Below are 26,509 nucleotides of genomic sequence, written 5' to 3' on the forward strand. Positions count from 1 at the left end.
TGTTTTTTTATAGGTAATTTCATTGTTTTGTTTTGGTTGAGTTTTTTTTTTTTTACTTTCTTGATTTTTGGGTAATTTTCTTCATACTTTTTTTTTTCAACCTGTGCACTTTTTCCTCCCTAATTGAATCTCACCACTAGAGGGCTATATTTTACTCTGTAAACTCAAACTGCTTCAGTGTTTCCACACACAACATACAGCTCTAAATGTGTTATTTTTTATCTGCTGACTCCAAACTTTCACCCACAGAGCTTCAATAACAGCGGCGAACTTCCCTTTTAATCCGTAAACAAAGCAGGTTCTCCTGGGAAATGTAGTCCGTTTAACACACGCTTCAAACCGAATCCAGTTATTGCCAAACTACATTACCCGTCATGCAGCGGGGCCACTGAGCGGCTGAAAGTTGACCGCGAGGAAATGCAGCAGTTTGTTGATTTGAAAGCGTTTTAACACCGTTTTTATCCTCGTAGAGGAGAAAAAAAGAAGCACAGAGTTTTGTTTTTTGGCAGCAACATGTCTGAAAGTGTCCCCTTCCAGCTCGGCAGGTCCCGGTTCGACCAGGTGGGCTACTTTTATTTTTTTAATCGATTAAAGTTTGGCACATAAACGTAAGTTGGTGTGTTGACGTGCAGCCGCAGCAGGTGTGTTGTATGAAGAGTTACCTGTCAGAGCACATTTTTAATTAACTCTCTGTTTACTGACTGAACCTGTTTAAATGTGAAACTCTGATTTGACTCTTTTATCTTGTTAGCAGCTACATTTATTCACCCTGTCAGCATTTTAAAAAGCATTAATGTTTAAAATCGTTATTTTATTGGTGTCCCATGACGTGTTTGTAAAATTCATGTCCGAGATAATACAGGAAAGTAGTATTATAACTCTCTGAACTGGCACTTTGTGCTTGTTTAGGTGTCTGGTTAAAGTTCAAGTCATTTTAACTTTGACCTTTGAACCCTCATTGTGTCTGACCAGAGGCTGATGCTGATTATGACAAAGCTAAATTTAAATTTAATAGGCTCAAAAATGGTTGACTAAAATGTAAGGTGAGGTTTTCTACACAACTTATAGCTGACATTAGTTAACTAGATGCATTTATGTAATTTATAAACTCCATTTATAGCCTTTTTTTTATTAATAATGTCAGTGGGTTATCAAGTGTATTTATATATATAAAGATGGATTCTGTGTATTTTTTCTGATTTATTTTATTTTTACATGCTGGTTTTAGTCTTTATGTCTTTTGATGTGAAGCACTTGGCGCATGTTATTTCTTTTTTGTAAAAGAAATTATTGACTACTTCAACTATTTTATTAACGCTGGACTTTTTGTAAACTGTGTTTTTAAAGGTGCCATATGATCTAAGTTATTATAAATATTATTAATAATATTTTAATAATATGGCACTGCTTAGAGGTATTCATACACAAACGAAACACACTGAGGAAGGATGTGATCACTAATATCAGATTCAAGAAAGGTACATTTAAAAAAACAAATCAGTATTACCTTAAAAATGTAGTACGTAAATGTATATTATGACCAAATATGAGGTGAAAGATGTCGATCAGGTGAAAAATACAGCGTAACAGACGAGGCTCTGCAGGTAAACTGAGTCCCGTCTCACCAGTCTCTGCTCAAACTGGTCAAGTTTAACTGGCTCTGGTGAATAATTGAATTTAACAGATTTTAAAAAACTATTCCCCCACGCCGTGTTTTTACCAGCCATCCATATGTTCAGGAAGTCACGAGGCGCAGCAGCGAGTCACAAACCAGATTTTCATCCAAAATAACAGTTCCTCTCCACGCTGCGTCTCCGAAATGATTCCTTATGCTCAGTTATGAATAATGATGGAAAAGTATTTCTGGATCACTCATTATGGATTAATTAATTGCAAAGGGTTTGAGTGCATTCGGGTCCCTAAAAGATGCAGATAGGAAACAGTTTGTCGGCGGTATTAATGAGGAGGCTCCACCTGGTGTGTGGAAACAGCTGGCACGCTGTAGTGTCACTGTTTATTGGGTGACAACTGGAATCTCTCTGCTTAAAGAAATAATACAGATTCAGATCTGGCTGCAATTAAATTCATTTTACCTCTTTTATAGATGGAGACTTAGATTTTCTCAACTTTCTCATCTCGGCTTAGTTTGTTCCAGTTAAATTAAAACTGAAAACTTTAAAAGACATCAGGTTGAGTCTGATATAAGGATTTAAAGGAGCATTACTTAAATTTGGCCCCGAAGCCGGGTGGCCCCCCCGATCATTTTCTAATTCACAATAAAAAGAAAGTGATTCACGCCTGGAATTGTTTTTGTACTTTTAGTTTACATAAGGTGTCAGAGTGCATAAAACAGCATCGAAATAGAGCTCGTTTATCGAGAACAGTGCCAGTGCAGGATCCTGCACCCCTGACAGAGGCCCTGGCTAAGACCCTGATGTCCTAAAATCCTAAAAATGTCCTAAAATCTGAGAAATGTCCTAAAATCCTGAAAACTTCCTAAAACCTCAGAAATGTCCTAAAATCCAAGAAATGTCCTAAAACCAGAGAAACCTCGTAAAATCCTATAAATGTCCTAAAATCATATTAATGTCCTAGAAAAAATCCTAAAAATGTCCCAAAACACGAGAAACGTCCTAAAATCCTACAAACAACCCAAAACCTAGGAAACCTTGTAAAATCCTATAAATGTCCTAAAATTTAAGAAATGTCCCAAAATGCTAGAAATGTCCCAAAATTCTAATGTCCTAAAACAAAGAGAAATGTCCTAAAATACGAGAAATGTCCTAAAATCCTACAAACAACCTAAAACCTAAGAAACCTTGTAAAATCCTATGAATGTCCTAAAATCATATTAATGTCCTAAAATCCGAGAAATGTCCTTAAAACTACAGAAACCTCGTAAAATCCTATAAATGTCCTAGAATCATATTAATGTCCTAAAATTTGAGAAATGTCCAAAAACCAGAGAAACCTCCTAAAATCATATATCCTGAAATCCTAGTAATGTCCTAAAATCCGAGAAATGTCCCAAAATTCTAGAAATGTCCTAAAACACGAGAAATGTCCTAAAATCCTACAAACAACCTAAAAACCTAAGAAACCTCGTAAAATCCTGTAAATGTACTAAAATCATATTTATGTTCTAAAATCCGAGAAATGTCCCAAAATTCTAGAAATGTCCTAAAAATCCTAGAAAAGTCGTAAAATCTGAGACCTGTATGCTGCTGCTGTCCTCCTGTGATTTTGGAAAAAAAGAGGAAACACGTGTTGAGTGTCGCTGCTCTAATTTTTAGGTCTCTCTGATGTTTTGATAAAAAAATGTAGTTCGGTGCTTTAAACAAAAAATGTAAGTTTTAATTGACTCTTTTTCTGAATAAAAGTGAAATCTAAGATATTTTTTGCGTGTTGTGTTTTCTGTCTCTCTCTAGAGCACGTTTTTTGGTCGGTTCAGACACTTCCTGGATGTGATTGACCCGAGCACGCTCTTCGTGACCGAGGTACGCAGACTTAGTGATGTACTTTATTTTATATTGTTTATTTATTTTATTTATTTATTTTCATGATTTAGATTTTTTTTTGGACAAGCTTCCATTTCACATTCACTCACAGCACACAGCAGTGTTTAACCCCTTCCTTTGTCAGTTCAAACTAAGAGCCAGCCACAAAGGGTTAATCCCTGTTGGTCACACAGCAGATAAAACCTGGATCACAACCTGAGAGCGATGCACACCGAGTATTCAGATACTTTACTGAAGTAAAAGTACTAATACCACCCTGAGAAAATACATAATACAAATTCTGCATAGAATGTATTACTTAAGTAAAAGTCAGTATGATCAGGAAAATGTACTAAAAGTAAATATTAAAGTATTAAAAGTCAAAGTACCCATTACAAAAAAATCACAACCAACAAACTCAACAAAAAATAGAAAAAGGACCCCCAAAAATCAAAAATTATATGTAAAAAAGGGTTCTTAAAATATGCTTGACCGTGTCTTAACCTTTGCTTAAACATGAGTAATTTATGAATTGTTTTAAGGATTCTCTTTAACCCTTTAAAACCTGAGCAAACTGCCAACATGTCTTTCAGAAACATTGGAAGAAGGCAAAGAGCAGCTTAAAAAGCAATTACCCCAAAAAATTATCTGAAAATCATCAGATAAAGAAAGTTAAAAAAAATAATAATAAAACAAGAAACTGACCTAAAAAAAACAAGCGCATGATTAAAAAAAAAAAATACTCTAATGATTAAAAAAGTGCTAAAAAATTAAAACCTAACAATATGTACAAATGTGTATTTATAAATAAATATGTTTACTTATTATTAATTATAAATGTACAATAATAATGAGTAAATAACCCTTACATAATTTTAAATAAATAATTATGATGATTAGAAAAATAGTTTATCGACATTTTTCCCTAGCTTTAAAAAATAAATAATAATATTTTAATTTTTTTTTTTTTTTCATTTTTTGTGTTTTCTAAGGAAATCAGACATTTGGTTTGGTATTTAAATGTTTAAATACTTGTGAAAAGCATCTAAGTGCAGTACAAAAAAAAGTCATGTCGATCCGGGTTTTTAAAGGGTTAACTGGAACCAGTTTAAGCTCCTCACTGGTTTACAGAGCTCCTCACCGGCTCGTCCTCACATTTCTTTGTTGTGTTTTGGTGATTTTGTTGGTCGGAGCTGCGGCGCTCTGAGTAATGAAGCTGTCAGCGAGCTCTCTTGGTGACAGTAAAGGCGGCAGCAGCTCCTGGATGTGAGGAGGTGTGGACATGTGGGGGCAGGAGGAGGGGAGGAGTGTGTGTATGCACACACACACACACACACACACACACACACACACACACACACACACACACACACACACACACACACCCCTGCTGGGCCCGGCGTAGCCTCAACTTGCCCCTAATGATGAGAGTGGAACAACGATGGCCCTGATTTTTGCATACAATCACACACACACGACCTCATGTGCACAAAAAAAAAAAAAAAAAAGTGCACACCTAACCCGTCACACACAAATGCGGAGAAAGAAACACACACACACACACACACACATTCAGGGAAGCTCATTAGAACAAATTGGGCCACATGAGTGTGTGTTTTGCTCGGCATTAGACGGCGATCACACCACAGAAAGCTGCTCATTACTCTTTAGGAAACTCATTTATCAACCGAAAATCAGCATGAAAGTTTTAGTGAAACTCAATTATCGTTCGCAATGAGCCCTGCGGCTTAAATAGCGAAGTATATAAAAATCATCTCTAAACTGACTAAGACTCTGCAGTGAGCGCTGAACCCGACTTTACTTCACGGTTGACTGACTTCTGTGTGTTTGAAACGTCAGAAGCGTCTGCAGGAGTCTGTGGAGCTGCTCCAGCGTTTCCGGCGGGGAACTCTGCCTCCAGGAGTGACGGACGCTCAGGTGAGCGCACCAAAACCTCAGTTCACCATCACATAAACACTGTTCAGGGTGTGTTCACTGGTCCTAAAGGGTTAATGAACCAGGTGTTTGTAAGGTGAGGATAACTAGGGAGATGTTTCTAAAAATAGTCAAATACCTGCTTTAAATTTCTTGTATTTCTGCCACACACACTACAAACGCGCGCATTTTTTTAGACCTTTTTGGCCTTTTGTACACACAAAAACTGAGTTTTTGTTCACTGAAAACTGACATTTTATAAATCTCCTGCTGGGATGAAGATATTCAGAAACTCTGTTTTCAGTGTTTATATGCAGACAGGAAAAACTTTTTTTTTTTGTTGTTTTTTTTTTGCTTGCCTCCTTTGTTTTTGACGTCATTAATAAAAGCGTGCGTCGTTATCTCCGCCCAAACAAACTTTATGCCTGAGCTGCGTGACAAAAACCTCGCTGAACTGCAGCGTGTTGCATGCTCACCATGTCCATGGCAACAGCGTTGTTGCTGTGATGCTTTTGCAGCTGCTGCTGCTGCTATGAGTTCTGTATTTCTAATTTTAAAAACACAAATTGAATCATCCTGCAAATATTTCACAATAAAATGCCTTGTGTCAACACCTGATTGGACTCTTTTGACAGAGGCCTTGTTTGAGGACTTTTATTTTGAAACGAAGGCAGATGTTGGAGTGTAACAGACGTATTTCAGCGTCTCTGAGACAGAAAAAGACACTGAAACTGAGAAAAGGTGGTACAGAGTCATTACAAGTATCAGAACGACATTTTCACTTTCTATTTCTGCTGATAAAATCGGCGAGCCATCGTTTCTTTAGATGTGCCTGTGCTTTCTTAAAACAAGTTTTTTACTGTAGCCTACATGTGTATATATTTTAATTTTTTTTTTTTTTAAATTGTCTTTTCTTATCTGTTAAAGACTGTATGCACTGATAGTTTTTCATAAGGAACACTTTTGAGCGTTTTCTGGACTTCCCCTGCATGTCTCCTTTTCTTGAAATGTATAACTTTGTTTTTAATATTAAATATAATAACATAATACATATAATAATATATATATATATATATATATATATATATATATAATATATATATATAACGACTTCAGGCTTGTTTTCCGTCTACGTGGCCTTCCAGTCGAGGTTATATCACCACCTGTTGCTTTGGCGTGTGCTTGACAGCCTGTGTTTGCAATTTGGTGTGAACAGAATTTTTTTTTAAATACTATTGCTGTGCATGTGATTTTTTTTTTTGTAATCGTGGGAGGAAAATACCCAGCGAGCAGGAAACGTTCCCACAACAGATGATCTGCCCACTGCAGCTTTAACTGGCCTGTAGAAATTCTTACAAATTACAGTTTTTCTCATTTAAGTTGTTTTTTTCTCTCCTCAGCTTTGGCAGGCTCAAAAAATAAAGCAGGTAAGATGTTTCATTCTTTCATTCACTTTTTGTCTCTTAATCACTAACACACACACACACACACACACACACACACACACACACACCACTATCACCACTATCACCACCATCTCCACTTGTTATGGCGTCAGTTTATTGGCAAACAAAACTTACAGTCTTTACACTTAACCTGTTTACACAACAAACAGAAAAAAGCGTAACATTAAAAAAGGCTTTAACGGTGAAGAAACCACCTTAAATTACAAACACGGTGAATCAGATTTGTGTTTTTGGTTGCCGTCATAATTAGCCGTCAGTGGCAGATTTGACATCAGAGTTTATAATCTGGTGTTAATGAATAGTTTAAAAAAAAGTCATGATTTAAATTATTTTTTTGGAACAGTGAGTGAAATTGAGTTCTGTAATCAGTTTAGCTTCATACAGGAGGGTTAAATGAGACTAATGTCAGCTGCTTACTTTTTAACCCTCCTGTTAAGTTGCTGGTCGATTTGACCCATTTTAAAAGTTTTCTTTTTTCAGTATGAAACTTTTTCTACTGAACTTAAATAACGTCAGAGGTTTGATTGTTTCTCTCTGCGTCTCTACGTTACTAACCCAAAGAAAGAAAAAGTTTAAAAATGTTAAACAAATTTAAAAAAGAAAAGTAAAACTGTATTTTATATCCAGGAAATTCCCATTTTCATGTAGGCCTATTAAAAAAACTGCCTGATTGATTGATTTTTGGGTTTCTGACATATTTTGGAGGATTAGTGCCAGGCAGGATAAATATTTTTGAGAGGAAATTAAAAAAATTTTTATTATTATGCACGTCAAGAAAAAGTTGAAATGTTTAGAAAAAATAATCATGTCACATGCGCTGTTTGTAAGTCTCAAAGGGTTGATTTTATTTTTTAAAAATTTTAGAAATTTTAGAAAAGTTTATTCTCAAAACTTTTTTCTAACATTTTGACTTATTTCCTGACAGTGTATTTAATTTTTATTCTCGAAATTTCAACTTTTTTTTCGAACATTTAGACTCATTTCCCGACAGCGTATGTCATCTTTATTCTCAAAATTTAGTCTTTTTTCCTCAACATTTTGACTTTTTTTTTCAACATTGTTTTTCAACATAATTCTCGACATTTCAACTTTTTTCGAACTCAAAATCATTTCTCCTGTCTGGCCCTAATCCTCTTCCGTAGCTCCCCGTCTGTTTGGTGTTCAGCCGACGGCTTGTTTTAGGTAGTTTCACTACATTTTAGGTGATAATAATTCATGTCAGAGAGCACGTTTTTACCCCGACAGCAGAAAGTCCTCCTAACTTATTTGAACTGAATGAGCCCAAATCTCATTATTGTCTGATGGCAGTCATCCTGCTCTTATTACAGGCCATCATCCACCCTGACACGGGGGAGAAGATCCTCATGCCCTTTCGGATGTCAGGTACAGTCGCTCGGTGTGGAGGTCTTTGGGGGAGGTGGGATCTGGGGGCTTGTTATGTGGTCCAACACGGCGGCGGCGTTCACCCTGAGATCTGTCACGGCTCGACGGGGCTCTTCAGGTTGTCTCGGGCCTGAAAAAGGTCACACTCAGCTGGGCGCTGATTAAAACCTCTCTCCCACCGTGACCGACAAGTTCTCAGCTGCTCTGAAAAACCAAACAGAAGTATTTTGGTCCGAGCTCAGAGCATCTTTTTCGGCAAGACGACTTGCGAAAACTTTAGTGTTGGGAGGAAGAGACGAGAAACCCTGAGGGACTGTTTGGGGCATTTTACGGTGCATTTTTGATAATTTCGGCTGTGTTCATGCATTTGGCATAAAGTTTGGCAAGATTATGTATTGCATTGCATTGTATTATTTCTGGGTGTCATTCTGAGCTTTTGCCTTGCCTGATGACATCATTTTTTGTTGTTTTTTTTACCATATTTGGCATATGGAGAAAAAATGCAATTTCCACTACTGACAGAATCAATGTTGCTGCTAATCATTGACATATCCCAAGCTGTGATGATCAAAAAAATGATAATTTACTTAGCATGTAGTATATTTCAGTATATTTCATCTAAAAATGTAGTGGCATCATGATAAAAACCTGGAATTTAAAGAGTAAATATTCTGAAATTCATGATTAGGACTGAGCAATACGAGTGTGTGTAATATTAACACGGGCAATTATAACTTTAGTCTGTTAAAGTGACAAAACTGAGTCTGTCTTTTTGCAGGTTTTATCCCATTTGGAACACCAGTGGTAAGACTTTTTACAAACATTTCACTAATCACATTATAATCGAGATATTCGTTATTAATCTACAATGTAGAAGGCTACAGAGAAGTTTATTCATATATACTCACGTTATATACTGGTGTCAATATATCGTTAAAACCAAGATTGGTCCTCCATTTTTTTTTTTTTTTTTTTTTTTTTTTGTTTTGTTTTTTTTTTAACTTTTTTGATAATGTATTTGTAATTTTGTAGTCGTTTTGTAAAAGTTTTTTTTTGTTTTTTAACCTTCGTGCAGGTTGTTGGCCTCCTTCTCCCAAACCAAACTTTGATGTCAACTGTCTTCTGGCAGGTAACTTCTTGACCTTTAAAACTGAGACTGACTAATGATTCACTGACCTCTTTTATTAAATTATTAAATTAATTCATAAAGGTGACCAGTGTTTGGAGTAACGTGTTACTAAGTAACACCGTTACTAACACAGTTACTTTTGTTAGTAATGGGTAATGTAATAAAGTACTTTCTGATATTCAGTAACAGTGTTACAATTACTTAAATACAAATAGGTTCATCTCTCGTCACTCCGTGAAAAGAGCAAAAAATTAGGCCCGTTTCACACAGCACGCGTCAGCAGTGCGTGAATGGTGCCAAACGTGATGTTTTTTATTTTGGCGCCGTGTTAAACAAACAGTATAAATGGTGTTTTTTTAATGATTATACTGACTCTAGTTTAGACCACCTTTTACTGCAGTTTAAGTCTCTCTCTGCCACAGAGATGACGAAATACAAAGACGTCTGTTTTATTCATTGACTGTAAATAAAGATCGACGACGCGCCCTCACTGACCCCCGCTATGCTGAAGTGAGGTTAAAATATCCGGGATACGAGCGTTGTCATCTTGCGTGGGTGATGTCATTGGGAGCCTGCATCTGCGCAGTAACGGTATCCACGGTGAGGGAGTTCCCGCCCAAACACCCGTCTGACCAATCATGAGATGAATGCGAGTGCATGGATTGGCTGCCATAGCTGTCAATCATGGTGGAAAAGCCCCCTTTTGTATAATTTAATAACTCATTAAAAGCGAACTTATCATGAAAACAAACACCTGAACAAACATCAGGGTGATGAGAACGACCTTCAGAGACAGAAACCATCTTTGGGTAAAATTTATTTGCCGTGCCCTTTGAGTTTTTATCTCAGCCTTTGACCATTTGGTAACATGGAGGGGCGGGACTTATGACCTATCCTGCAGTCTGACACCAGGGGGCGATCCAGATTAAATAACCTCACTTTGGGGGCCTCACAGTCAGAAATGTCAGTATTGTGACAGCTGTATTTAACAGACTCCTCTTATTTTCCTGTCACAGTGGTTAAACCAGAGTCACAACGCCTGTGTGAACTACAGCAACCGCAACGCCTCCAAGGTGCTGAATCAGTGATCCGGTCCCATTCAGACACATACTGTACGTAAACAGAGCGGAGTGATTTTATTTCATGCTGTAATCTCATTTATTTTCCACTTCAGTCGGCTCCAGTCTCCAAATTCTTCCAGGGATACCTCGGAGCGGTGACCAGCGCAGTCTCCATCGCTGTAAGTTCCCATAATGCCTCTGCTCTAACTCACTCCAATGACTTGATGTCATCGCACAGAAACAGTCATTTATTGATCCGTTATGTTTTTAAAATAGACGCAGACCAGTTTTTGAGCATAACATTGGACCTTTGTCAACTGCAAATTGAACTTGAGGTTTTTTTTCCCTATATTTTTAACCGTAAACTCGATAAAAAAGTCATTAATAAGGGCTTCAGTGCAGAGTTTAAAGTTGAAAATGTTGTTTTAGATGCAACATTGATTACACTTTTAGGTAAAAAAAACTTAAATGATTCCAATTGTTTTGACACGAAAATGGCCAAACGTAGAGAAGTTTCATATCAGTAAAGACCTTTAACCCTTAGGGACCGTTTGGTGCATTTTAGGCGCTTTTCATTCTTCATTTTTTGATAATTGTGTCTGTATTTGTGCATATGGCATACATTTTGGCAAGATTGTGTATTTTTGTTTAATCAGTGAATTTGCAGCTCAGCTCCTACAATAAATCTAAAATACACTGTGGAAACTAAATAGTTACATTCAGACTGTTCAGGTCAAAAAATGCTCCATTGAAACCCATTCAAACTGACATTTTTGATCCCACAGCCATCAGAGCAGAAAAACACGACTTGTATTATTTCTGGGTGTCATTCTGGGCTTTTGACTTGGAATTTGGAATTTTTATTATTTTCTACCTGAGGATGTAATTTTGACCATATTTGGCATAAGAAGAAAATACATGCCATTTCCACTAGATGACCTGTCACACTCAATGCTGCTGCTGATCACTGACATATCCCAGACTGTTAAAATAAAAATAAAAAATCTACCTTGCATGTAATATATTGAAAATAATTCCTTTTTTGTGGGTGGGTTTTTTTTAATCTAAAAAACTTAGTCGCATCATGTCAAAAACCTGGCATTTAAACCGTTAAAATTCTAAAAATTTATGAATATTTGATATTTATGATGTTGCTTAAAAAATAACTATCAAAGTAGAAAATAATATAAATGTATAATATTTTATAAAGCTTGATTTTAAAAAACGCATTTTGTGCATAGGGTGAAATGAGTGTGTGTAATATTAAAGGGGGCCTTAAGGGTTAAATACCATCCATCACAGCACCTTTATCAGCTGAACCTTTTTCTTACCTTTATGTCAGTAAATGTCAAAAGAGTGCAGCACACGTTCACACACCTGCCTGACGCAGCCCTCAGTGTGGACACGGGCTCAAACCGAGCCAATTACTGGTCCCGCTGGGCGCTCATCCGGCTGCTGCCCTCAGGCTTGACGACGGCAACAAGCACAGAAAAAAAAATCGCAGGGTGTCTGGAGGGCGGACCGTCGGGCGGGAGGGGGGCAGGAGCTCTCCAATTAAACGTTCGCTCTGGTGACGACCCCCCGCCGGGGTGGGGAGAGCCGGAGGCTGAAGTGGCGTGGTGGCGTGTTATCTGAGCCTTTTGACTAAAGCCCTCCAGTGTGTTAAAATACAGAGCTGTATTTGACTGGTTATGCACAAAGCAAACTAGACCTTTTTGTCCTAGTCAAACCATTTTGCACACTTAACCCTTTGAAACTTGAGCAAATTGGTGTCATTTTTTTCAAAAATATGGGAAGAAAGCAATGAGCGACTTAACAAGAAATGGTCCAAAAAAATAATAAAAAGTTACAAAAAATTACCTGAAAGTAAAAATAAAATTAAAATAAATTGAATAAAAATAAAATAAATAAAAAAAAGCAGATGATAATGTCATTAAGAAAGAAGTAAACATATTTTTTCCATGACATCACTTTAAATATAAAATTGTCATAATTATAGTTTTCTGGACATATTTCTCTTATCTTTTGTGAATATCTAATTTTTACCCCAGTTTATTTTTAGGTAATTTTCTTGTCCCCTGTTATATTTTTGGGGAATTTACTGGACATTTCTTACCAAGTTGCTCATTGCATTCTTCACCATGCTTTAAAAAGAAATCACACCAATTTTTTTATTTTTCAGGGGTTTAAATTTTTGTGAACAGCATCTAAATTCAGCTCTAAACTGAAGTCACTCTGGGTGTTAAAGGATTAAAAAAATTGCTTCACCATAAACCTGTTTATTCAAATATTAATTACAAATATTAGGTGTGTGTTTTTTTTTTGTTTTGTTTTTTATCAGCTTGTTAATTGTGAGTCAGAGGTTGATGGTATCATTTGCGTCTGGTTTCCCTTCAGGTCGGGTTGAACGTGTTAATCCAGAGAGCCAGCAGCTTCAGCCCGACCCGCAGGCTTTTGGTGCAGAGGTTCATCCCCTTCCCAGCAGTGGGTGAGTTCAAAGAGCTCAGCAAAAACACCTCACAGGGATTAAACGCAGTTCTCTGCCAAAAGGGCCTTTTATACCAAATTAGTGCATATTTTAGGACACAGTCGAGTCCTAAAACCTGGAAATGTGTTGGCATTTTCGAACTTCCAGTTCCCTCGTCTCAGAGTCGGCGTGTTTTTTTGATGTTTTTTTTGTTAGATGTCTGAAATAAAGTCAGTGGTGAAAACAAGCTGAAGAGACTTTCACATTTTGTTCTCGATCATAAAAAATGTCAGTCAATTCCCCACTGTGAATTTTCAAATTTCACAAGCAGCTACATGATACTAAAAAACATCATCACGCTAAACACGGCTTCACATCCTCGCTGTGGTGGTGACGCTGAAGTAGGGGTGGGTGATATATTGAATATACTCAAGGTATTCTGGCTTGTTCAACGTGCAATATATAAAATGACTATATGAAAAACGTCCAGTATAAATTGTCACCTTGTTTTTATAAGCCACCTGCATTTTGGTTTTCTCGCTCTCTCCTACGGTCTCTGTGTCGCACGGACACACACACAGAGCAGGGCTTTTGCAGAGCTCCAGAATGTGACTATTTAGTCACATTTTGCAACCATAGAGCACTACTGAGAATTGCAAATACTGTTAATATCTGAACTGTAGAGCTGTTAAGTTTGTGTCCAGCTTACAGAGAATAAATCGGCGCTGCGTTAACGTCATTACGTCTAACTTAATGAGCGGCAGTGACGGTAATGTGAGCAGGTGAGGCTTTGTGTGTGTGTATCTGCAGAAGTCCGATTGGAGTTATTAAGTCAAATTTTGCGCCCACAGAGCACCGGTGCAACTTGGAAATCTTTGCAATATACGAAGTGGAGAGCTGTTTGTAGCCAAGTTGCTCATGACATTTTTTCCTGTTTTCAAAAGAAATCAAACCGACTTTCTCAGGCTCCATAGGTTACAAAACTGACGTCGATCCAGGTTCCAAAGGGTTAAAGAAAAAAGACACCTAACCTGACTCTTCAGATACATTATAGATGTTTTCTGATTTCCGTAAAATGTTTTAAAACTGTTGTGTGATGATGGTAACTGTCTGTACGTGAGCCAAACCTCGGCAGAGCGATCCGCGTCCTCCTGCTCTCGGTCCGTCGTGCTCTCTGCGGGGTTACAGACGTGTTGTGAGCTCGCTCTGTCAGACGTGTGTGGAGCCACAAAGCTGATTTTCATGCCACTCTCCCACAAACACACACCCAGGGGTATAGACCCGTGTCCCAGAATGCTGCTGGCTCATAATTAAATTGTTTGCCCCCCCCTCCTCTCTTACCACGGCGGGTCTTTTAATTAAATCAACAGGTTTCTGCAGAGCAGCCTTTGCCTGGTAATTGGCTGCTTGTTAGAACTCTGCTGCCGCAAACAAATTGGATAATTACCCCTAAAGTGGCGTCTATGTCAAGGCCTCATTTACCCGATTTATGTTGGTTCATTGTTGTTGCTGTTGTTGTTTTGGTCGGCCCGTATATAAGGTAATTAAAATGGCTAATTGAAGCGAGCCAAAGCAAAAGTGCTGTTTGAATTTTCACCTGCTTCATTTTGTTTGCTTACTTAAGGCTAGATTTATTTGTAATAACCTAATCAAGCAGCGGCCTGTCATTCAATTAGATTATTACGACTTTAACTGCAGGAAAAGACGCGCCGCCGGAAATTCAGGGGGATAATTAATTTGTTGTCTTTTGAAAGCATTTATCATTATTTTAATATTAATTATTAAGTAATTATGTGAAAAACTCTTGAATGCATTTCTGCGAGTGCACCACTAGTTATTAGACAACAATTAGAATGTACATAAATGTAATTATTTTAAATAATTACAAATTAAAACCGTATATTTCAGCACTGAGCTGCAGCTTTTGCAATAACTGATTCACTTTTATAATTATTGTGATGCCTTTATTAAATTAATTACAAATGTTTTTGCAGGAAATTTGATCTGTTTGCTGTATTTTTGTTATTCCTTGCCAAAGTCCCACTATCTGTCCCTCTATTAATTGGTCTGGATTTAAAAAAAATAGAAATAAAAAAATCATCCCTCGTAGGTAAAAAGAGCCATTTGTTCAGTCAATTGAATTCCCCTCACACAGCGGCGTGCGCCCTGCAGCCCTCCGCAGAGATAACTCTGAACGCTGTTGTCTTAAATTAAAAAGGCTTGCGGCGCCAACACTAAACTCTCTAAAATGAGTTTTTCTCATTCCTATTAGAGTCAAGGAGAAAGGTCCGTCTGCATTAACATACATTTGTGTTCATTTTGGCTGTCGTGAATAAATCGCAGGGTAACAACACAGCTGTCTGTTGACCCGTCACTTACCTCGGTCACAGTGTTTGTTGCTGATTTGAGTGACCTGAGTCTCACACACACACACACACGCATAGAAGCATGACTTTCATTTTTGTGTATTATGACACAAACGACACAACAGTGATGTGCTACATTTTGGCCTTTTCAGGGAGTAAAGCCTGCAGGGTTCAGTGTTAATCAGAAACACAGTCAATGACAGCTATAGATGTAAAATGAATGATTCATCATAAAATAATAAATTAAATAAATCATATTATGTCTTAGATTATTTTACCCCTTTTAAACCGAGCAAATTGGCTTCATTCCTTTCAAAAACAAGGAAAAAAGGTGCCCAAAAAATGAGCAAAGAAATGAGAAAAGTTATTAAAAAACATACTTTAAAAATAGGTTAAAAAAAAAGGGAAAAGTTAAAAAAAAAACAAATGCACATAAAAAAAAAATTCTTCTCATAATTTTAAACGTGATTATAAAAATAGCTTTCTGGACATCTCACCCTAGGTTTTTTAACATATGTACTAATCCCCTCAGCTGCTTTTTAAGTAATTTTTTGGTCACCTTTTTCTGAAAAATTATTATTTACAGGACATTTCTTGCCGCATTGCTAACTATGTATTTTCCATGATTTTGTTGTTGTTTTTTAAATTAGATCAATTTTCTCAGGTGTCAGAGGTTTAAAATTGTCTAAAAGGTGTTTGAGCACAACGCAAGAAAAATATGTTGCCCCAGGTGTTACAGGGTTAAAGGTATACTTTCCAGGATTGTCGGTTACTGTTTGTAAACATGCTGAAAAGCAGAAGTGAAATTCACTCTCGTTTAAGGCTATTTACCTTTCTGAATTGGTGTTTTTCAGCATTTTGTTAACTTGTTGCCTGCTGTGATACAGTTTGACACCTGTTTGCTACCTTTTTATCGAACCAGACGTCACCGCCACACACCTAAAACAGGACTATAGATAAAAAGCTCAAAAATGTAAACATTCATTACATGAAACAACACAATAAACAAGAGACCACATTCTTACTGTGTTGCATGATGAAATTAAATTAGTTATAATTGTTATTTGATACTATAAAAAGGCCGTTTAATGTGATGATTGACAGCTTTTAGAGCCAATCAGTGCTCTGACGAGCAATGAAGCCGCTCATGATCGGTTGAAAGGGTGTTTGGGCGGGAATTTGATACTGCAGAGATTGCTGTTGAGCAGACTCTGGCTCCGAATGACGTCATGTACGGTGCCAGCCTCAGTACCTTTGAGCAAAGAACTGAACCTCTGCTGCTGCCTGATCTTTAACCACAGCCTGAGGGTGTAAAGACAATTTGCTCATTTGTGAATTAGTAAAATATGTCAAATTGCTGGAGGTGAGACACTTGACTTTCATTTTAAAAAAACATTCTCACCTCCCTACAGCGAGTGCAAACGTCTGCAACGTGGTGCTCATGAGACACTCGGAGCTGTCGGAGGGCATCAGCGTGCTCGACGACGACGGGAACGTGGTGGGAACGTCGAAAGTGGCTGCCAGGCACGTACGTTGCTTTTTATCTAATGTGAATTCATCTCATGCATCTTTGTTTGTTTCCTGACGAGGCCTTGAGGTCATCTCTCAGTATGAACAGACTTCAAACAGTTGACGTTTCTTTCTTGCTATTTTCTCTAAATAACCCTCATTTCTTTTGTGACAGGCGCTTTTAGAAACAGCTCTGACCCGAGTGGTCCTCCCCATGCCGATCCTGATGCTTCCTCCCATGATCATGGCTGCTCTGGAAAAGTAAGAGACTGCTTTGTTTTTATCTTTCATGAAATGTTAATAGATAATAAATAACCAAAAGAGAAACATACTAAAAAGCACAGTCACATGTGCTTCTAGTTATTGTTGTTATTATTGTAAGGAGGTCTGTCTTTCTCATGGTGCCAGCTGTCTTCCTTAACCCTTTGAAACCTGAGCAAATCTCACTGATTTCTCCCAAAAGCACAGGGAGAAGGCAATGAGCAACTTCAGAAGAAATTACCCTAAAATTAACAAGAAATTAGTAAATAAATAAATAAAGATTTATCAGAAAAATATATAGGGAAGGTCAAAAACAAACAAGGAAATGACCTGCTTTCAAAATAATCATAATTCTGTAAATAATTTTAAATATTTAATTTTAATCATTACACACACACACACACACACACACACACACACACACACACACATTTACAAAGGTGTGTTCGGGTTTAAAGGTTCAGATACTTGTGAAAGGCATCTGAATGCAGCACAAGCACAGTGATGTTGATCCAGGTTTCAAAGGGTTAACATGGACTTTTTGCTGTTTCTGTAGCTTATCTGTTCAGCTGTTGTGACGTATTTCAGAAACTAAAGTTTCTGTTGATACACACTTTGAATGCATCATTTAATGCTGGCAAAAATAAAAATGTCACCAAAACTCTGCAGCCACTTGTTGAATCAATGTTAGAAACAATCTGTGTCAGACAGGAGCATTTTCATCATTAAAAGACTGATGAAAGTGGTGAAGGCTTTAGTGTGCTGGAACAATACTAATTAGGGTAATTTAAAAATGCAAGTGACCCCTAATTAAATGACATTTCATTATAAAATTGTAAAATATTTCAGAGTCTCAGCTTCCTTTATTGTCAGAGCTGCTCCTGCAGCCACTGAACCTTTTCCCGCACTGAGATTCAGCGTTGTGTGATATGACCGTAATGATGTCTTAATGATGCAATGTGTTTATACGGACGTCCTGTGATGGATGGCCTGACTGAGCCTGTGGCGTGCCGAGGAATGCAGCCATCTTTGTAAATCCTTGACAGCACTTGTCCCGACCGCTCCGAGCAGGCGGGCTAAGACGGCGTGGGCCGGCTGCCCAGGTGTGTTTGGGATTCCTGGCAGCTGCATGGCTGAGCGGGAGGAGACAGAGAGAGAGAGAGAGAGGGTGTGTGTGTGTGTGTGTGTGTGTGTGTGTGTGTGTGTGTGTGTGTGAGTGAGAGAGCGTGCAGCGGGCGGGGAGGTGGACTGTGGCTGCAGGTGAGTGGTGCTCAGCTATCCTCTATGTCAGCTCGCCTTCACTGGCTCTCAATGGAGCGAGAACAGGGGGACAGAGACGGGCCCCTGCGCGGCCCCTCAATGATGGATGACACTGCTGAGAGCAGACTGAGGGCAGCGACAGCAGCTTCTGTCCCTCATGTGGTTCAGAAGCTGTGAGAGGCTGCACACACAGGAGTGTATTCAGAGCAAATATTTGTTTTTGTGGGTCCAGAAAATGGAGTTAATAAATTCAAGTTGTAGGGCTGCACATGTAGCAACAGCAAAACTATATCAAAGCATCCATTTGCAAACTTTCCCACAGCTCGTGCAGAATAGTCCAAGTCTAAATTATTCAGTCGTGTACTCTGTACAAATTTTAAAAAATGAAATTACATTTATCCTTGATCCTGCTGCTTCTTTGTAGTTGAAGGATAAGTTGATGCTTGCACATGTTGCTGCTGATGGCATCATTCAATTCCTGCAGTGCATTTTTTGAATTTGCAGTCTGTCCAGTTGGCTCTGAACTAGGTCGGTCCAACCAGTGTGACAGTTTGATCCAGGATGTTAGGGGTTAACCATTCTCTGTGCAGATGTGTGCAGAGCAGTCTCTGATCTCTTTTTGCTGAGTGAGCCTCAGTCGCATCTCATCCACTTTATTCTCCTGGGACGGACATTAGCCAGAAGGATTGGTAGACGAACAGCTCTCAGTCGAAGTTGGGTCAGCCTCGCCCTGATACCGGCTCTCCTCCCTCTGTTCGTCTGGCACTTACGGTTTTGTTTCTCTCCTCTGGTCCAAACTCCACAGAACTTTTTCCGATGTTGATAACTGCTTTTCTATTGTAGAAAAGTCGTGCTTCAGCAAAAGGGGCCATGGTGTCGAAAAAATAGAAAAATATAGCAAAAAAGGTGCAAGGATTTTAGTAGCTACTGGCTGCTGCATGTACATGCACTGCTGTCGTCATAGCAACCATAAGTCTCTAGTGTAAAAGCTTCATGGGTTCGCTAATGCAGAAGATAGGGGTACTTTTTTTTTACTGCAGAAAAAGAGCTTTTTTTTAACTTCATGCACTACTGAGCAGCTTTCATTGGAATGATGGAGCCCCGCCTCCAATGCTGTATCCGGATCTTTTTAATACATCCATGGCCAGGTGCCTCATTTACTGAGGCAGTGTCCTTGCTGCAGCGACATGGGTTCACTTCAGGCTTGTGGCCCTTTGCTGCATGTCATCCCCTCTCTCTCTCCCCTTCCCATGCTTAAAGTCTGTCCTATCAAATACAACCAAAAAAAGCCACAAAAAAAATCTAAAAAAAAAAACATCCATGGCTCAGACGCGAGACCACCCTGTCCCCCATTTCTGCAATTGGACGTTATACACAAAATGGCGAGGTGGCCTAACGGCATGATATTCCTGCCTTGAACAGGAAGTGTAAATGAGTCTAGATGCAGCTCAAAACCCTTAGAGAGGAGGAGAAAGACACAGGGAAGCATCCAACATCGATTCATGTATGTTGTTGGATGCATTTCCTTCCTCATAAAACATTGAAAAAATTTAGAATATTTTAAAACCCACATTGTTTACATCCATCTTTACTCACTTACAGTTTTCTTCTTCCTTTATTCTGCTGAAGAACTTCTCTGTAGAGCAGCGAAAGAATTCAAATGAAAACAAAGAAACACCTCATGGCCTTTATTTAATTCCTTTGCATCTTCATGTTCATCGTCACCCCCACCTCCCTCATGAGGTGTTTGTTTAGTGTTTAAATTAGAAACCTGCTTTGCGGTTGAATTGTTCACATCCCTCTGCATATATGCACAGCACAGCAGGCTCTGCAACACGATAAATAACTGAACAAAAGGACAAAAATTGTGTTCAAAAAGTACAATTTCATTATTATTAGTGTTATTATTGTTATTATTGATGCCACAATTTTTTTTTTTTAAAAAACGAGACGAAGACACTATTACTAAAGAACTAAAACAAAAACGGCATCATCATGATCATCAGTCTTCTAAACATAATATTTCAAAAAAGAGAGAAAATTAGGGAATGGTCATTTTCTTTCAGTTCAGAAATAGATGTCCCAATAAAATAACTGTAATTAAAATACTTGGACGTTTTTTCAAAGTCATCCAAAACGTCTCCAGATGTGGACAAAGTAAAAAAAAATGCAACATGTCTTCAAACCCTAAATGAAAAGCATTTTTTTGTGGGCAAGATTTTGTATAAAATTTAATATTGAAAAATATTGTGAATTAGGAACTATAACTGAATAATAAGTTGGATTATACGCCTGCCTCCATTGCAGAGGGGTTTCAAATATCCCCTTCTAGTACAATTTTAATTTATCTGGATTATCATTCAAATCATAATCCCTCAAGTAAAATTTGGACATAAAGGAATTTACCTTTTTTCTTTAAATTCTTTATAGAGGCTTTACACACCAACATTTTTCACCATATTTAATGATAACTTGGTTTCTGTCACATTTATTTGTGTCCTGAATGTAAACAGACTCACATTTAGCAGCTAAAGTCAAGACTATATATATTTCTTAGTAAGCAAAATATATTGGCGCAAGTTGAACTTACTGCACCTGCTTTTTTAAATTTAGAAATATCGTTTTTGTCATAGTCAGCAGGGAAATTCTATTATCTCGTCTTCTCGTGGCGACAGGAAGCCTCCTTCGTGGTGTCAGAGGTTCATGTAAACAGTTAAACCCGTTGAGACCGCCACCAGAACATGGCGACGAGCCACTTTAGTCAGTGCATGTGAACGCAGCCACTCTTACGTAAAATCGTGACATCAATTTTGGATAATATCACCTGATTTGAAGGTTTTCAAACTGGCCAAAGCTTCCCTCATCACTCTGATACCTCACAACTTTTCTCACATTGACTTCTCTCTTTGTAACCCAGTTCCTAAATGTGTATCTGCACATTTCTCTCTCTCTCTCTGTGTGTGTGTGTGTGTGTGTGTGTGTGTGTGTGTGTGTGTGTGTGTGTAGCCTAATTAAACCATGGCAGCCATATGTGTTAATGAGCTCCCTCATTAGGCAGTAGCTCTCCTCGTTAGGGGGAGAGGCGTCGCTGGTGGAGGAGAGACGGAGCGGCTCGTTCTCAGCTCCTGCTGAGTTCACTGTCCCGCTCACTGGAGAGGGGATTATCCTACAGAGGGCAGCGAGGAGGGAGCGCAAATATGGGCTCAGACGAGGAGATGTATTTCTGGAGATATAAAAACAAACCCATAAAACGCCCTTAAAAAGTCTGTTTGGCCTGAGGGAAAAAATGCAGCTTTTCTATTTTTTTTTTTAAACTGTTGCAATGCATTTGTGAAGAATTATTTAATTTAACACTGCAAACAAATGACAATTAAGGCAAAGATTGAACTTTTTATTAGTTTGAAATGGTTACAGAAGCATTCATTTAACTCTTAATGAACAGAGAAATGCTGTTTTTGAAACAATAGTTGGGTGCATTTCGTCAGAAATTTGTAGTTTTGCTGTTAATGTGTTTCTTTGAGCTGAAGAGATGCTGTTGAATCTGTAACACCTACTGATCTGCAGGAAATGAACCACTCACACCTCATCCTGAAGCGCCTGAATGTGCCGTCTCTCTGACCATGACCGGCTGATGTTGAGTTGAACAGGATGTCATGTTGCTGTGACATCACGTCGCCGTGCGAAATCATCGCAACTAGAGAGATCTGCATAATATCCTGACTTTGATTTTGACAGGTGGATATTTCTGCATTTTGGCACACTTTGTCAAAATATGTCATTTCCTGTTCAGGATGTTTTCTGGTTTTGGAAAATAGGATGAATTGCAGGGTTAAACTCTTCTCAGTACTGTATTTAAACATTTATATCCTTTTATTTAACCCTCGGAAACCTGGAGCAGCATCATTTTCCTTGTGCTGCTTTCAGGCGCCTTTCGCAGATGTTTAAACCTCTGGATCCTGAGCACATTTGTGCAAATGAGCAACTTGGTAAGAAATGTTCCACAAATCACAAGAAATTAGCAGAGTTTTGTACACTTTTTAAATTGTCTTGCTAATATTTGTGTTGTTTCTTCTTTTGTTTCTCATTGCCTTCTTACCGTGTTTTTTACAGAAACCAGGCCAATTTGCTCGTGTTTTAAAGGGTTAAAGCTGGGATAGGCAGAAATCTGAAAAAGATGGAAAATACACCCTCCCCTTCCTCCATTTTGTCCCTTTCAGTAGGCGGGTTTCCGTTACAGATTTGCGCAAAACTTGAGCGTTATTTTCAAATACAAATTCAGATTTTTAAGAATCCTTTATAATTTGGATTCTACGGCTTTATCTTAACTTTTCTGTACATTAACTGTGAATAAAGTGAGTGTTTCTCTGTCCTCTGTGTGTCCCCAGGCTTCCTCTCCTGCAGAGACAGCGGAGACTCGTCCTGCCCGTCCACACTCTGGTGTGTCTCGCCGCCTTCAGCCTGGCTCTGCCGCTCGCCATCAGTCTCTTCCCGCAGATGTCACAGGTACGTCATCGCCACAAAAGTCATCTGAGTCATTACAGATAAAGAGTTGAATCTGTTTATATCATTTGAGCGAAGTGCCAGAAAACTGTAAAAGCAGAATCTTTTATTAACCCTTCGGACTGTTTGGTGCATTAAATTAACAGCATTGCTTACAGTAGGCAGGTTTGCATTAACCCTCAAACTGCACAAATTAAAATGCAGATATAAAGTTCACCTGACAGAAACACGTCCATTTCAAATTTATTGCAAAAAGGTTTTTATGCTCGTATGAGGTGGTCTTTCAGGTGAGTCAAAAAAGCCATATTTTGCAAAACTGCAATGAAAACCCTTTTTAGTCTCTTCTAGGTCACATGATATGTCTATGTGCTTGTCAGTAGGAACTGGCTCCCATGATGCAGCAGGAGCTACAAGAGCTGTTATTGCATCACGTAACTCAGAGAAAGTTTTGAATCCACAATTCCTCTGTGAAATCGTGGACTATCAGCTCCCAGAAATCCCTCATAAGTCTCCGCTCCCGCATATAAGGGGCTCGCCTTTCCATCACGGCTCCATAACACGCCTACGTGGCCTTGGATTGGAAATAATGACGGCTAGTGCGGCGGCTGCAATAGAAATAATGCTGCTAATGTTTTGAACCTCCATCGCCATGGTTACTGGGATGTTATCACCAGAGGAGAAGTCTCAGAACATCACTCAGTGGAAACACAGTCAGCTCACAATTGTGTTTTATCGATATTTTGATAATATCGCATATTTTTGTGCAAATCTGTAACCGAAACTTAGAGAGAAGAGCTCCTTGTGTTATTTTTTCATCATTACATCTTCAGTCGCGAGTCATGTCTGCTGTGACTCAGTCAGTGACTGATGCTGATGACCGGAGTCTCCTGACATCTTTATCGTCCCACACTGAGCTTCACAGAGGCTCGGGCCTAATGAGGCGTAGCCCTCTGAGACTGACGCTCCTCTGTTTCATCGCAGCCTCGTTCATCGATGCCGTCCGAGATCTAACTTTATTTGTGTCATTCTCCTCATTAAATGGCCGCGGCGTGGTTTTTGTTTTTTCACTCGCTTTGTCTTCTCTCTGCCAAGTGACTTGCTGACACAAGCCAACCAGCTCCGGCTTTAAAATGTTTAGGATTTAATTACCGCTGGAAATAGCTCAGACAGCCATATGGCAAAAAACTTCAGACATATGTGCCGCCAACAGTCCTGTGAAAAGCTGCCTCCCGTTCCACGGAGGGGCCTGTTTTTCTCGCACGAGTCCTTTTTGCACTTTTGCAAAGATAGCAGGTGAAAAAAAAAAAAAAACTCCCCAAAAAGCAACATGAATGCCCTGCTCCCCCTGGACCCCCTGCCTACTCAATTTGTCCCACTTCCCCATTTCACACCTACCAAGATGCCTGATTAGGATTCTGCCTCCAACTCCAGCAGCCATCTGTCTCTGGTTCAAATATTAGGAGATGCAAACCTCAAATTAGACTTTAATCTGCCAAATTGTCTCTTTTTGCACATTAGCAGTAAATACAGAACATTTAAAGCCTTTAAGAATTATTTAGTCACAAATGAAACTCTTTCAAATCTTTACACAGCGGCTCATGTAGAAGATTACAGTATTATGCAAACACTATGTGAACATTTTATTTATATATATGACAGCCTGCGACACATTTCTGTGTGCACTGATGACCTTTTTGTTCTGCTCTGATTCTCACAGATCAGTGTGAGTCAGCTCGAGCCCGAGATCGCCGCTGCAACAGATTGCCAGATCGTGACATACAATAAAGGCCTGTGAGTGATCTCCGCCGCCCGACACGTGAGGACGACACGGATCGTGGTTAAACCCCCCCTGAAGAGTGAGTTGTGGTGAATTTGGCTGCGAGGAGTTAACATACGTTTACAGAGAAAAGGCTGTTTATTCTGGGAATACATGTTGTTTACAGCGACACTGTGAAGCAGCAACACACGGTGACATACTGCGATTAGGAAAACATACATTAGGACACCTCGGAGAGCATCATCACGCTGTAACATGGACACTAACTAAAGAGATCGTCCCAAAACTGAGCCAGCTGCTCCGTGTTTACAGCAGAGAGGTTAGCTATTTTCCACAACGAGCAGGTGATTTGCAGGTCCCAGGCGATCAAAAAATCATTTAACTGGATCAATATGATCCGGATTTGGGAATCAAATGTTTGGCTATCCGAGTCCAGCTAAACCAAATTACTTTTGTACCAGTTTTTTAAAGCAGCGTTGGATTGGATCACCCCGACGCAGATACAGACCTTTCAAAATGGCCAAATCCAGATAACCAGCACTGTAGAAGGGGATCCATTTCAGCCAGTGTGTTCTCTTTTATTTCAAATGACAAACGAGAAAATATAAAGAAATACAAACATCCCCTTCCACTTTTCATTTCTGTTTCTGACCCCCATTTGACCCATGAAAAACAGTATATTCACAAATGCATTGTGGAGATTTTGAACAATTGCAAATGTTAGAAACTACTTGAGATTATGTCGTTGTAATTCATGTAAAGTGAAAAATGAAAGTATATTTATATATATATATATATATATATATAAAAATATTCAACCAAATCAGGTGCAAAATACAAATACATCTACAAACATGACTGTATTGACCAATTTAAGTTTTTTTTTACCTTTTATCTCTGAAACCCGCCCTGAATGCATCTTCACAATCCTCTGCTGGGATCGAAATAATCCTGTTTTTTTTTTTTTTTATCTCAATCCTACCAAAAAGTTTTAAACAACACAAACTGAAGGTTTGATCCAGATCAAATCCAAGACTGGATTTTGTAATCTAATGTGATATCCAAATTGTTTAATTTTTTTCAACAACCCATTTTCAAGTTTTGATCCAATCCAACTGCTTAAATCTGATCAGATTATTTTCGAAAAACTGGACCCTGGTGATCGGTTTCATGCAAGGATGAAGACAGAGGCAGGACGTCTCTTAATGATTGTAAATGTAAACACTGTGAATGAAATCTGGATAAGTGACTAAAAATGAATTTTTGTGAATGTTTTTTAACTTAATCCATAAGTTTATGCACATCCAGCGCAGCAAGTGTCAGAGGTTTCATGTGCACTAAAGGCCTCACAGGTAAAACTACCACAACAAAGAATCAAAGATTAGAGAAAAATGAGAATAATACAAATAATTTAGCTGGTCAGAATTTAGTTTTTTCTTTATTTTCTAACCGGGCAATCATCGTAAAACCCACTAGATTTATCTTGTGGTCCTTCTGAAGGGTCTGGACCCTCATGTTAGGAACCACTGATTTAATGGATGCATTATTTCAGCCAGATGAAAATGTACACAGCTTAATTATTTTATAGCGCCCCTAAATCTGAAAATGTTCCATATAAACTCAAACTGTGAACTGTATTACAGGGTCACTGCGGTATTGTTCAGCCTGGACCCTTTTCTGGTCTAAGTACATGTTGGAGACCATTTTGGTCCAGTATTGACCCATTTTTGTACCTGTATTTTGTGTAATCAAAGTGAACACTATAAACACACAGTCTTAACCTAAAATAAGCAGATTTTTATTCTATAGATGTTTTCTTTATGCACGGTTGTTAAAATGCTGCTCTGTCTTTGTGTTTGTATTTCCTCTTTTTTATATAAACTTCCTGTCTTTAAGTA

At 38.5% G+C, this 26,509-nt stretch overlaps 1 protein-coding gene across 1 annotated transcript; it reads left to right on the forward strand.

The window, feature by feature from the left end:
- Window positions 1–481: 481 nt before the first annotated feature.
- Window positions 482–26,509, forward strand: sfxn5a (sideroflexin 5a). The gene is made up of 14 exons (XM_042500295.1): window positions 482–561; window positions 3,429–3,497; window positions 5,358–5,435; window positions 6,833–6,859; window positions 8,227–8,281; window positions 9,060–9,085; window positions 9,357–9,410; window positions 10,427–10,483; window positions 10,585–10,650; window positions 12,869–12,959; window positions 16,717–16,832; window positions 16,989–17,074; window positions 22,720–22,837; window positions 24,552–26,509. Exons 1-14 carry the CDS (start codon window positions 514–516, stop codon window positions 24,627–24,629), a joined length of 969 nt encoding a protein of 322 aa, XP_042356229.1. The 5' UTR covers window positions 482–513; the 3' UTR covers window positions 24,630–26,509.

Source organism: Plectropomus leopardus, chromosome 14 (assembly GCF_008729295.1).
Source record: "Plectropomus leopardus isolate mb chromosome 14, YSFRI_Pleo_2.0, whole genome shotgun sequence".
NCBI lineage: Eukaryota > Metazoa > Chordata > Actinopteri > Perciformes > Serranidae > Plectropomus > Plectropomus leopardus.